Source organism: Sesamum indicum, linkage group LG7 (assembly GCF_026168435.1).
Source record: "Sesamum indicum cultivar Baizhima isolate 11 linkage group LG7, ASM2616843v1, whole genome shotgun sequence".
Classification (NCBI taxonomy): domain Eukaryota; kingdom Viridiplantae; phylum Streptophyta; class Magnoliopsida; order Lamiales; family Pedaliaceae; genus Sesamum; species Sesamum indicum.
This window is the reverse complement of record NC_142663.1, coordinates 15,755,020-15,769,075: the sequence shown is the minus strand read 5'-3', so window position 1 is coordinate 15,769,075 and position 14,056 is coordinate 15,755,020. Positions and strand designations below refer to the sequence as shown.

Here is a 14,056-nt window from a genome sequence, read left to right as displayed (position 1 = left end):
CATAATGTCTCCTATGTCGCCGCCTTGTGTCTCCCTCCTTCTCTCAGTTTTCTCGACTGCGGCCTTCTTCTCTCTCTGATATCAATGTTTCTCACCTATATATATCTCTGGTTGTTTTCTGGTAAAGAAGAATCGGATAAAAAACCCCTTCTCCCTATTCTTGATTGAAAGTTTTTCTTGAACTGATTTCTTGGTGAAATCTAAGAGTGGTCCTTTGTGGACAAGGCCTTTGTGGTATTGGCTAAAGCAACCGTAATGGTTGTCGGCGTTTGGTAGGTTTCAGCTTCCTCCTTTACGGATCTGGCTCCTTGAGCCATTAATCTCTCTTTTATGTTTTATTTTCGATTTACGGATTTAATTTTGTAATTATATTTTGTGTTATTTATTCCTATATTATTAGTTTATAATATTTGAGTTTTTGTAATCCATCATTTTTCTGTAATAGTTTGGTTAGGGTTTCAATTTTTTGAACTCATCACTGTTGGATTAAATTCCCAACAATAGTAAATTATAAATTATATCATAGTAAATTTGTTATAATTTCATTATAAATATAACATAATTTTAAGTATCTTTCTTTATAATGTGAGTATGAGAAATAAACATGTAGTTATTTATTTATTTATTTTTGGTGGGTGGGGAGGAAAAAATAATGGAGATCACAATCTATAAAATAAATTAGTAAATTATTTCTTGTGTTTCTGGAAAAAAAAAACACAAATTACCCTTATCTAAATCGTTGTTAGAAAGATAATTTGATTCATTTTTAAAAAATATAAAGAAGTAATTTATTTTTTTTATAATTTTTTTTTTCTCATTTACCATATCATAGGAGATAAATTACATTTTACACTTTTTTGTCATGCGCAAGTTGGTGAATCCTTCAAATGCAGAGAATAGTGATATCTCATGGTCATCAATTAAGCTCACAATTTTTGACAATTTACACCCCAATTTTTACTTTTGTACCTGTTCTCGCTCCCCCTTTATGTTAATTAAAAAATTATGATAATTACACCTCCCCTCGTATTTGGTATAATTACACGTAAGTCTTTTATAATTTGAAAAATTATATTTGATACTCCTGAAATTTGTATCCATCTAACAAACAAGTTCATTCGTTAATTAAAAATTATTAAATTCATTGATATTAATAAAAAAAATAATAAAAATCTATATTTACTTTCAATTGATTTATTACTTATTTATTGTAAATTAAATAAATTTTTTTATAACCAAATTACCCCTATACATCTTTAGACATTAATGCATGTGTGATGATGTATATGGTCACCGTTATAAAATAGTTTAGTAAAAAAAAATTATTTGACCTACAATAAATCAGTAATAAGTCAATCAAGGAAAAATATTATTTTTCATTGAGTTTTTTTTGTTGATATTACCAAATTCAGTTAATTTTGGATAACAGAAGGACCTATTTGTTATACGGAAGCAAACTTGAGGAATATTAGATGTAATATTTTAAATTATAAGAATTTACGTATAATTACATCAAATGTCAAAGAAAGGAGTGTAATTATCCCAAAAAACTATTACTTAAGTACACTAATATTTGGGCATGCTTGTAAGACGTTAATTCATAATAACCTCAACTTTATAATTTATACGATGTATTTTGTGGGCGCAATGTTATTATCCTCGAAGATATGAAGTTGCTGCGTATTTAGCATGCAGATGGTAATGGTATGATACGATAGGTATTTAATTCAATGCTTATTACTAGCTAGTCTTAATTAAAAATCCATTGTACGTACTTTACTTTCCTTGGAAAAACCACATAAATACAAATAAAATGAAAGGATCATATATATATATATATATATATATATACACTTGTTTGCTAACATGAACACTATATATAGACGACATTGCATGTGCAGCGGGTAGTATCTCTAGTCTTGATGTTATAACTATCATTTATTGCAGCCCTCTCCTACTTATATGTGTTTGTCATATGAGTCATAATTTTATTAAAATGAAATAATATATATAGAAAAGAAAATCCAAAGTGCTTCTTAATTATACAGATTTGCAAAATTGAAACAATAGAGGAGTAATTAGGGTGATGATTGGAATCAGCAGCTATGTTTTCTCAAACATTATTTTATAAATACCATATTATATGTATATATAGTAATATTTAGTTGGATTTGGATGAGAAGAAGAATGGACATTTTTGGTGAAGCGCTGAAATGCTACTAAAACAGAAAAGAAAAAGCATAATAAATGCATAGTATATTTGATATTTGGAGATCATCAAATGTGTTGTTATCATATATATACCCTCTCGCATCCATTGCCTTAATTCAGACCCACACTAAAATATCTAATATCACACCCTTTTATAAATTCATAATTATGCTTTCCCACTCCCAAAAATTGAATTTAACTACCAAATTAGTCATTTTGGGCCAATATAACTCACCACGTGTCCCGCATTCCAAGCGTTGATTAAACGCCAATACCCCCGTTGTCCAGTTTGACATATTTACCCCTACTTCCCCAACTTATTACACACCCATGACCTCACTCATATATCCCCCATTCCCCCAATTTCTTTCTTTTCTCTCATTTTGTTTTGTACCCAAACATCATCTCTCTCTCCACCCCCAGCTCCCTCATTCTCTCTCCCTTCCTCCATGTTTTTCTCCCAATTCTTGCTCTCTTACGGGGGGAAAGCTTCAATTTTTCAGATCTGATATCGGATTCTTTCTTCTCCTCAACAACATCTTGTGTAGATCTCGATGCCTTCAACCTACTGGTGTTACAGATGCAGCCGATTTGTCAGGGTCGGAACCCAAGATTCCATCAATTGTCCAGATTGCAACGGTGGGTTCGTCGAGGAGATCGAAACCCCCTCTCGATCTTCGCTCTCTGAGTCCCGAAGACGTCGTTTCCCCGCAGCCGCCATGTACATGGTGCGAACTCCTGAATCGGGCCCTGGTTCCGGGTCGTCTTCAAGCCCCAGGCTGAGAAGAAGTCGCAGGAATGGTGGCGATCGCTCACCCTTTAATCCGGTTATTGTTCTTCGTGGGCACAACGATGGAGGAGCTGGAGCTGGAGCTGGAGGCGGTGCCGCTCCTGGAGGTGGCTTTGAATTGTATTACGATGACGGAGCCGGGTCGGGTTTAAGGCCGTTGCCTGCGAGCATGTCAGAGTTTTTACTTGGGTCGGGGTTCGACAGGTTGCTAGATCAGTTGGCTCAAATTGAGGCAAATGGGATTGGAAGAATAGATAATAATCCGCCTGCATCCAAGGCTGCTATTGAGTCTATGCCCACTGTCGAGATTAGTGACCAACACATAGCTATTGAATCGTACTGTGCTGTCTGTAAAGAGGCCTTTGATTTGGGGAGCCAGGCTCGGGAAATGCCCTGCAAGCATTTGTACCATCAAGATTGTATTTTGCCCTGGCTTTCGTTGAGAAACTCGTGTCCAGTTTGTAGACATGAATTGCCAACTGATAATGAGAATGTTAATGGTAATCGTGATGCAAGTGAAGTGAATAGAGGAACGAACGAGGTTGGAAATGATGATGAGACGGTTGGACTGACAATTTGGAGACTGCCCGGTGGTGGGTTCGCTGTGGGGAGGTTTTCTGGAGGGAGAAGAGGTGGAGAGAGAGAGTCGCCTGTTGTGTACACAGAGATGGACGGTGGATTTACTAATAATGGGGTGCCAAGGAGGATTTCATGGGGTTCTAGAGGGAGCGTATCTAGGGAGAGGGGTGGATTGAGAAGGATTTTGCATAGTTTGTTTGCATGTTTTGGTAGAGGTGAATCTTCCACTTCTAGTTCTAGCTCGGACTCTAGAATAAGCCGGAGGAGTGGCTCATTGTCATCAGTTTTTAGCTCCGCATCAAGACGGCGGAGAGGATGGGGTTTTGAAGTTAACGATGGAGGCGACCAGAGATGGTAGTCTGTCAGGTGGGGTTCCAAGTATAGAATTGGCAGTCTGCACATGGTTACTGATGGTGGACAGACTTCATTATTATTGATTCTAAATAGCAGAAAATGAAATGGTTAATGATTTCTCTTCAGTTTTGTGTTGTGCTCAAGTATGATCACTCCAATTTCAGGTGGTTAATAACCTTAGATGGAGAATGTAGGTGGAAAAAGTAGACACGGAGATGAAGGAACAGAGGAGAATGAACTCCTACAATTGAGAGGTATCTAATGGTTGGACTGGATTCTGGGAACTTGGGATAGAAGCTACCCAGCCTTGTGTGTCAAACTGCTTTTGAATTTATAAGTCCCTTATTTTCCTTTTATTCCTCTATCATATTTGTGCAATATGTAGCTACCTTTGGTAATGCTATGTTATATCCAATTCTGTAAGTTAATTTCTATGCCTATGATGCTTAACGAGTAATGAATCATTTTTTGATGGACATATAATTGGCAGGCAGGTTTATTTTTTAATCAATCATTTTTTTATGGGCAACATGAATTATTTCTTTGGATTGTCTTCTGACCTCGAAGTTTCCTGAATGTTCTAAGCTTGATGATATCATGGTGCGCAACATTTAATAGATTTTTTAATGGTGGTTTATGTTGTTTTCTTACAGAAGTACTGCAGGAGAATTCTCTGTGGTGTTCATGCTTTAGGACTTAACAGTTATTTTTTTGCAGCAAGCTTGACAATGTTGACATGTTTATGAAGTAAATGCATTTGGTGTGTATGTTGTCAATCACTCAAATATTGTTGATGCCAAACAGCCAAAGAATGGGAAGGCGAGTTGTTGAGTTTGAAATTTTAGGTGCAGCAAACGTTCCACCTTTCATTGGAATTGGATGGTTGATGAATTTGTAAAGAGTTGGAAAACATAAACCTGGCTGCCCATGTTTCCATGGCTTGAGTTTATATTCTACTGTTTACTTGCTGCATAGAAGGAGATTAGCACTGGTTTCTCTCATGTCATGGTTCGAAGTTATATGCTCAGCCCTGTAATATGACCAAAGTTAGTCTTTTCCGAGACACTTTTGCCTGTTTTGGTGAGAATTGGTTCTCTTTCTATAGTCTAATCTTATTTTGGTAAATGCAAAATTGAATACGGCAGATGTCTGTGGGTGTAGATGTTGTGTTCATTTTGAGCAGATGTCTGCTCATCTAGGTTATCCTGATTCGATCAAAAAGTGCCAATGCTTATCTTAAGTTGCATCGTATTGCTAGTTGCGGGTGATGATTCTTGGATGTTGATTCATGATTCTTGATGCTTTTATACAGTTTTCAGAGATTGAGGTGATGTTGATGTAGGGTAAGGAGTTAGGATTACCTAAGTTTTGTGGAGGAGGAGGAGAAGAAGATACAGCATATTGCAAATAGTTGGTAAAGCAGTGCATATGTGCTTGTTAAAAATATTATGATCTCAACCTCAACTTGTATGCACTGTACGCCACTTTGTTCTTGTATTGAATCAGCTATTAATTAATTAATTAATATAATTGTTATATATATATATATATTGTATTGTATTTATTTTCTGTAAACGAACAAGTGACGTATGTAATGATGTCACTTACCTTCAATTCATACCTAACTGATTGATTTCAATGATGTTGGGTTAATTTTGGTTAATGGTCCTTTTAAGTTTGGGGAGCCATTCCATTTGGTCCCTCAAATTCTCAATGGGGGGGGGGTTATGGATATGAGTGAGAGTCGTATTTGGTGGTTGAAAGTGAGTGAGAGTGAGACTAATCCATGTTCAGACATGGGATTGAGATATATATGGGAGTTTGAGATTGGGTAGTCATGTCATCGTCATCATCATCATCATATTAATATTTAGGCTTTGCATAATAATAATTAGGATTAGTTTGTTAAAACTTAGAAGCAACAGGTGTGTGAGGGTGCAATTGGAGAATTCATATTTCATTAAAGTCTTGGGGCACGTCTTACATCAACATTCAAACCCATAATTCTACACCATCCCCACAAATTCGTTAATTACTACCATATAAAAATAAAAGCCATATTCATCTCGCACCGCACAATATTAATTTTTATATACCGTTCCATGATAATATTTTGGTAAAAAAATATTTATTTGATCTTAATAGATTAATTGGGAGTGAGTATAAGTTTTATTCAACTCTTTCACTAATATCAGTAAATTCTGTTAATTTTACCAACATAAAGTTAACATAGGAATAAATGTCAGGGATATTTTTTAACACAAAGAATTACGTGTAACTATCCCTTATATTTAGAAACATTCTTATAAATAATAATTGACTGTTTAATTACAAATTAATCTCATCAACATTTCCAGATCTTTGTTATATTCTTTTCCTTCTGAGTACAAGTTTACAGAAACTATTATTTCATGCTATAAATTATTAATATTTAATTAATAATAAATAATAGAAATAGCAATACTTATTAATTATTATCCAACAAATTCCTCCGCCCCCAGATACGAAGGGGTAAGTATTATAGAATCAACGAATAGTAAAGGAAAAAAAGTATGATTTACGTTTTCTTTAATAACTGGATGTAAAAATTGAAGAATATAATTTTATGGTGCAAAAAGATGAAGTAAAACCCCTTATTTATCCACTGCTTTTTTGTTTGAAAAGTTCACAATAACTATATATTAATATGCATTACACAAGTTATCATTTATATAATCTATACTATATTTTTTTTTTATGTTTTTTGTAATATTTAATTATTTTTTTTATTTGTTCCTCTATCTTCCCCTCCCTCGTTGTCTTTTGATAATTATACCTTTTTTTTATTTTTCATGCATTTTTTGTCAGTATGTTTGTATAAATTTAATATTAACTAATCATTTTATGTATATTTTATTTTAAATAGTAATATATAATTTTTACATTTATAGTTTGCCACAAATTACTAATTTTATCTATGTTATATATATACTAATATAAAAAGAAAAGTCCTTCGAAACAACGGTTAATAACACCACTTTTTGTGAAGTCAATGCCTTTCATGATAAAATAACTAACTTATATATTACTATTTAAAATAAAATATACATAAAATGATTAGTTAATATTAAATTTATACAAACATACTGACAAAAAAATGCATGAAAAATAAAAAAAAGGTATAATTATCAAAAGACAACGAGGGAGGGGAAGATAGAGGAACAAATAAAAATAATAATTAACTTATTCAATTTTTTCAAATATGTATTAATTGATCTTATTTATAATATATTTTAAAGTGTAAAAATTATTTATTAGATGAACGTAGGAACGACGTTCCACAATGGTTAGTTAAAAAAATAGATCTTTTTATCTCACAAATGACAGTTATGACACTACAATACTAATTTTATTATTATGCTAATAATACCCTTAAGTTGATTTTAGAATATGCAATATTATTTATTATATGCACGCAGGGACGATGTACCATGATTACTAGTATAAAAAAATGCCCTTTCTTCCACAAATGGCGGTTATGAACTGCAACACCGATTTTATTATTATGCCGACAATACACCTAAGTTGATTTTTTTTTGTTTTTTCTTTCTTTCCTTTTTTTTTTTAGAAATACAATGTTTTTGTTTTTATATATATTTTTTATTCATAATATATTTTAAAATATAAAGTATTATTTATCATATGTACATAGGGACGGTGTGCCATGATAAGTAGTATAATTGAAGAGCACCAATTTGCATTTTTAATTTGTTGTTTTTTGTTTTTAGATTTTATTAACTTTGATTTGGTCTCTTTTTCTTTTCTCTTTCTTTATTTTTAATAATTTCTGGTAACATTATTCTATTTTTAAATATTTTTATTTATTCAATTAACATATATAATTTTAAAAAAAATAAAATTAATTGGGTTCAAACAGGCATACTTTTTAAAATTTATGTGCAAAAAGTCAAATTGCAATTGAAAATAAAAAGTGAAGGCCTAAAATAATATCTTTATAAAAAATAAAAAATTAAAAAAAAATGAGTTAGTGGAGAGAAACAAATTTTAGGCATAGTATAAACTATTAAATAATTTTGGGAAAAGAAAATCAGCACAAATTTGCTAGGAATAGGGGAAAGAAAAAGGAAAAAGAGAGAAGGAGAAATACGTCGTCGTTCTCGGAGCCCGTCCTCCGCTGTACAAAAGCAGTAAATTGCAAAATCAGCGCATTAGTTTCAGCGTTGGGCTTTTGAATTATATATTCCATAGGGGAAAAAGCCCTAACGCGTCCGAGTCGACTCTTTTTCTGTTCTTTATCCACTCGTGAAACTCAGCCATTTTCTTCATCCAAATCGTTTTTTTTTTTTTTGTAATTTATTTTGCGCATTCGGATCCATCCTGCGGAACCCATATCTGTAAGTAAACATTTTTCTCTTCCGCCATTTAATAATCTTAACTTTTGGATGACGAACATGCATGTAAACAATTTGTAGCCGGTTGGAAGATTTTGCTATCATATCATGGAAATTTAATATCGTGTTAAGGGTTTTGTGGCCCTTTAATTGATTTTTGGCAAACGCTATTTGTTTGATGCATGGGATGTTGTTATTATCTCGGTGGTGTTTGAGGTAAACTGGATTTTTCTTCCAAATTTGGGTTTTGTAGAACATGAAATTTGAGCTAGAAATAATCGATTTGTGCAATATAATTTATGGATTATTAGGAGATTCTCTTTCAATTAATCGCCAGAATTGGGTCATAAGTATTTGGTTGATAGCGAGGCGGAGGGTTGGGTTATTTCTTTCTGTAAATTGGTTCTATCCCTGCAAATGTTAGTCGATTGGTACGATAATATAGAATTTGTACGATGCCATTGCATCCATGGTTCATGCAATGGAGTGGTCATGATAGATCTTTGAAATTATAATGGATGTGTAGGAACAATGGAAGGTATTTGCCATTGAGCTATTCCCTGTGGAACCTATTCTATTTCCGGAACCCAAAAGGATTTCCGTCATTAGTAGGAAAGGGAGGGGAAATTGGTATAAAAATATGTAACAAACCAAAACCCGATGCCACCGAAAGTCTGAGGTCTCATCAGCCCAACGTTTCGTAGTATAAATAAGGCTCGTTGAGATTGATTTTGGATCCAATCGGCGGCATTTTAGAAGTGAAAGGCGGCCCTGATGGGCTTTATACAGACACAAAAAAGTTGCAGTCTGCTGATAATGAAAGAAACTGAAAGGGTTTTGATGTAAATTTTGTTCAAAATGTATTGCATAATGATATAAAACAACTTACAAAATACTGTGAGAATTCATCCTGTTTCTTCAGATATGGTGTTCAATAGGGTTCTAAGGCATGAAGGATGAAAAACTATTTGCGTTGCTAGATGCATTGTGTGCTCTTGAATGGAAATGGTAGCACTTTTTGTAGTTTTTAAAGCCTTGCCAATCTGCGTCAGGTTTTGTGATTAGAGTCTTCTGTCAGCTTGAATCTCTTTTAGGATAAGTACATGATGCTGTGGTTGGAACATTTTTGTTTTGTAGAGTTCAAATTGCTTAGTACATCAGAGGAAGTTTCTTATAATTTTAGTGGATCGTCACTTCTTAAGCTGTTTAATCTTTAGAAGAGCTCTTAATGTTGAGTTGATGAAATTTAGCAATGGAGAAGTTATTTTTGTACTTGTAATAGTAAAGAGGTGTGCTTATGAACCTGAATGCTTATTTTTTATTCTGTTCAATACTTGCAAGAAGTTGTACAACCACATGTAGCATAAGTTAACTTACTATTTTCAACGCTTTTCTTTTTAGCATGGTGACTATTACAGTTTATAACTTCTTTTGGTAGGATAAGGCTGGTTCCAGGGGTCTTTGTGGAAGATAAATTTGTTCCCTTAGTGCTGCTTCAGTTTCTGGAGACCATGAGTTTTGTTTTCCGAGGCACAAGAGGAGATATGGAAACTGGGTTTCCAGGACTCATTCCTGAGCGGCGTGCAGTGGTGACTTTCTAGCCTTAATTAACTGTTATTCTCAAAATGGTAGATGCTTTATCATTTTATTTCAAAGTTCATGAACATTTGTCTCTCTAATATATGTATGCCATCTAATTGCTGCTGATCAGCGTGTTCATGCCCGACCAGTCAATACAAACTCTCTCGCTTTTCTTGTCACAGGTATATCTCATATAGATGTTCATTTGGTATTATATTTCTCTGATAGTCTGCCTATTAACTGGATTTTGTAATTGGTCATTCCTTTGTAACAGTGCTTTTGCTGTTTATGATTTTGAACTCACACCAAATGTCTCCTAATTTTCTGGTTTGTATTCTTTCCATGATGAAAATGCTTTTATTAAATCCCATCAGTTGTAAAATATCTTCAAATATATAATTTCTTCGTTCTTTTTCCATATTGCAAAGCTCTGGTTGGTACTTGGTGTCTTTTTGATGGCAACAACTTTGAGGATGTATGCAACTTGTCAGCAACTTCAAGCTCAGGCACAAGCTCATGCTGTTGCAGCTAGTGGCCTTCTTGGCCACACGGAATTGCGACTTCACATGCCACCATCTATAGCACTTGCAACCAGGGGAAGGTTGCAAGGTCTCAGACTCCAGCTTGCACTTCTTGATAGGGAATTCGATGACTTAGGTATACCTGCATTATTCCAGCGTTTTACATAATGCTAAGTTTTGGGTCCTATTTGTAGGTGATCTGTTGTATTAAGTTTATTGACTAATCTCATTCAGAAAGGTGAAGTATTATTTGAGGAATATTTGGATGCTCACGTCATGTCTTATTGTCTCTCCAGATTATGAAACATTGCGAGCACTGGATGCTGACAACGTCCCCACCGCCTCTATGAGTGAGGAGGAGATCAATGCGCTTCCTGTCCACAAGTATAAGGTGTCCAGTCCTCAGAGGTTGGGAGTAGTTGGAAACTTTTGTCATTATTCATACACTTGGTTTCATTTCTCCTTCATTATTTCATAGTAGGGTTGTTGATAATGTTCATTTAGATCTGCGCCGCCATTTTCTTTTCTTATCATGTCATGGTTTATTTGCATGAGTATTTGACAGCAGAAGCATGGTTGGTGCCTTTTTTTTCCCCAAACAAAAGTTACCCTTTATGAGATTTTAAGTTAATCTAGTCAGGCATCTCTTTGTTTTTCGGAATCAAAGATATGACATTCAAACATGAAGCAACAAACATTGCAAATCTTAGTCTGATAATTACACTTGGAAGCAAGTAGATATCATATGCTTGGTTGTCTATAAGGTTTAAAATAGAAACCTGCCATGACCAGTGTGTTGGATGATGGCATTTTGCTTGTTCAGATGTGATCTATTTTCATTCTTTTGACATGTAACAGTTCCTTCTGTTTCTTACTAAGATTAATTTTGTTGCTCTATCTAATAGTAGTTTCCGCTGATTAGCTCTAAATTTTGAGACTAGATATTAGTGATGACTGGTGATTAATTCTGCTGAACAAATTCAGTTGCACTAGGAACTTCATGAAGGTTTTGTAAGTTTAGCTTAATTATTTATTTCTCTTCTTATTAGATTGTTGGAGTACATGTAGAATATTTGTGACTATTCTTTTTTCTTCTGATATATGAACTTCAGTCAGTATCTGTGTTATGAGAATGGGAAATGATGTGTGCTATGTAGTCCAAGCTTGACAATAATAGAATAGGCAGGCCTGTTAGAGAACAGTAGTTGGACAGCTCTGCCTTGTTGTGATAGGGAACCAAATTGCAGGTTTTAGGATATGTTTACTTTAGTTTGAAAAGAATGCATGCGTCCTTTTCCAAGTACTTCTAAATGGAGTTTTATCTTGGTCCTTCTGACAGTGTGGGCTCATCCACGCAGCAGGGTTCTTCTTCATCCTCCGTCGAGGTACTGCTCTTTTTCTTTTATAGTGCTCATAAAAGAAAATTAGGATCTCTTTTGTTCAGTAAAGCTAACATGTCTTTTTACTTCTTTTACTTCTGCTTTTGATCTTGAGACAGGTATGTATGTGAAATTTCTCAATTCTATGAAGGAACATAATGGTGATTTATCTGGAACATATATTTTATGATTTTGCTGCTGAGAGATGAGAGCTACCTAATTTATTTGGTTTTTCTAATTGCTGACAACTTGCCCCTTCTTGTGCTGTCATGATTATGCTTGCATGGCATAATTAGTATCTGCACAGTAATTGAAGAGCTACTGAAAGATTATATCGCTAGTGCTGTTTCTGTTGAATCTTTCCTTTTCTCTTTTTCAGACTACATGGGTATGGTATACCTGAAAGAGTACTCAAATAGATATAAGAAACAATTAGTCCCTGTGGTATTGTTGTATTTACTGAATAACAAGAACCGCAGAGAAAATTTTGCTTACTATGTCTCTTCACCCAAATACATGAATAAGTGTTGAGCTTCAGCAGATGAAAATCATATAGTAGGGTTTTACATCTATTTCAATGCTTTAAGCTCCCAAACCTTCAATGCCATGGTGAAATGTTTGCAATAGACTTTCCTTGCATGTGGCTTTGATTTTTGTATGATCCTGACAGCTTGCATATAATTTCTTCTATTTCCGGATTATTTTCTCCTTTTCCTGAGTCTGTGAAATGGAGAAGATGAAATCTCAGTATGTCACAGGATAACTTTATTCTGAAGGCCCCTCACAGGGTAACCTTGAAAATAACATTTTTGGTATTGTTGCATGAGAAATGCTATGTATTACTGGTTAATTATTCATTCCTTTTCATTTTCCCTGATTTGGAAATTGGTGGCTTATTAAATCATTCCAAGTGTAATAACTGTTATGGTCCCTTATAAAATTAGGGGAAGTAAAAGAAAAATGAGGGCCAGCCAGTGATCCTCGGAGCCACTCTTGCTTATTTAAGTCTTCTATAGTTTGGCTGGTAAACATGCTACTATTTTGTAAGTTTGCAAGCACCCTAAGATTTATTGTTTCATGCAGAAAAAACAAGACCCTGCAGCACCACAAGCGGGAATGAAGACCACTGACGATGATCTGACTTGTAGTGTTTGCTTGGAGCAAGTTAATGCTGGCGAACTCATTCGTAGTTTGCCATGCTTGCATCAGGTTTCTCTTCAGCTATTTGAGATTATTATGTTTGTCGGCTTCCTTTACTTCTGTTACTTGTCCCCTTTGATGCATTAGCTGCATTGTCTGACCCATCCATTGTCTGTTAATTATGCTATGATGTAAATAGGACATCCACTGGTTAAACCAGTGATTTTGTTTAAGGGATAATCATGTAGCACAATGAGGGCTTGAGCATGATAGAAAACCCATTGATTTGGGATTTTGCACTAATACGCTGTGGTCATGTTTTATATTATAAATTTCTCCTTGGCCATTCATTCTTCAGATGGGAATCTATAATATAAAACATGAGTGCAAGGATTGTAATGTAATTTTCAAAACTGGGAGACCCTTTTTGTAATATATCTAAAATTTAGAAGCAGTCAATGTAGTTATTTATTTTCTTAGAGTTGTTGAATCACCTTGAGTGTCCATTTCGTGTTTTGCAGTTCCATGTGAATTGCATAGATCCATGGCTGCGGCAGCAAGGGACGTGTCCTGTTTGCAAATTTAGAGCTGGCTCCCGGTGGTCAGAGATCGCTCAAGGAGAAATTGATGCTTCAGACATGGTTTAGCTATGAATTTTTTGAACATCGGTTTTTGTTATCTTTACATTCACAAGTATATACATGATGTATACAGGCAAATGAATTTGCCGCTGCTAATTACCTTGATGTGGCATCAAAGAGATTTCTGAAGATCATGATATGATGTCCATGAGAACTGTACATCCCATGCTTACAGTCTATTGAATATGTCAGGCACATGCCATTGCATTGTCCAGTCTAAACTTATGCTAACCTCACTTGTCATCCAGCTATGTACATCTTATTAGGATATAACCTTAACTGTTTGATACAGTGTTGGTATGTAGGATTACTGAGAGATCCTGATGTCAATATTTCTGACAATTTTCATATGATTTGCTTTGATTCCCTCTGGCTCTTGACCTGTGATTTATGAAACTGAAGTGATCTTTGCGACAGCATCAACAGGACTTCCGTTTTGGGCCATTTTCTTTTGGGCACTCCTCAAGAC

At 34.5% G+C, this 14,056-nt stretch overlaps 2 protein-coding genes across 2 annotated transcripts; both read left to right on the top strand.

Moving 5' to 3' along the window:
- Window positions 1-2,579: 2,579 nt before the first annotated feature.
- On the top strand, window positions 2,580-4,417 carry LOC105167139 (putative E3 ubiquitin-protein ligase RHC2A). The gene is made up of 2 exons (XM_011086731.3): window positions 2,580-3,946; window positions 4,099-4,417. Exon 1 carries the CDS (start codon window positions 2,766-2,768, stop codon window positions 3,936-3,938), a length of 1,173 nt encoding a protein of 390 aa, XP_011085033.3. The 5' UTR covers window positions 2,580-2,765; the 3' UTR covers window positions 3,939-3,946; window positions 4,099-4,417.
- A 3,714-nt stretch (window positions 4,418-8,131) lies between these two features.
- Window positions 8,132-13,808, top strand: SDIR1 (RING/U-box superfamily protein). Its single transcript, XM_011086729.3, has 9 exons — window positions 8,132-8,328; window positions 9,764-9,914; window positions 10,037-10,088; window positions 10,181-10,233; window positions 10,335-10,563; window positions 10,724-10,835; window positions 11,767-11,812; window positions 12,890-13,015; window positions 13,468-13,808. Exons 2-9 carry the CDS (start codon window positions 9,837-9,839, stop codon window positions 13,591-13,593), a joined length of 822 nt encoding a protein of 273 aa, XP_011085031.1. The 5' UTR covers window positions 8,132-8,328; window positions 9,764-9,836; the 3' UTR covers window positions 13,594-13,808.
- Window positions 13,809-14,056: the final 248 nt, after the last annotated feature.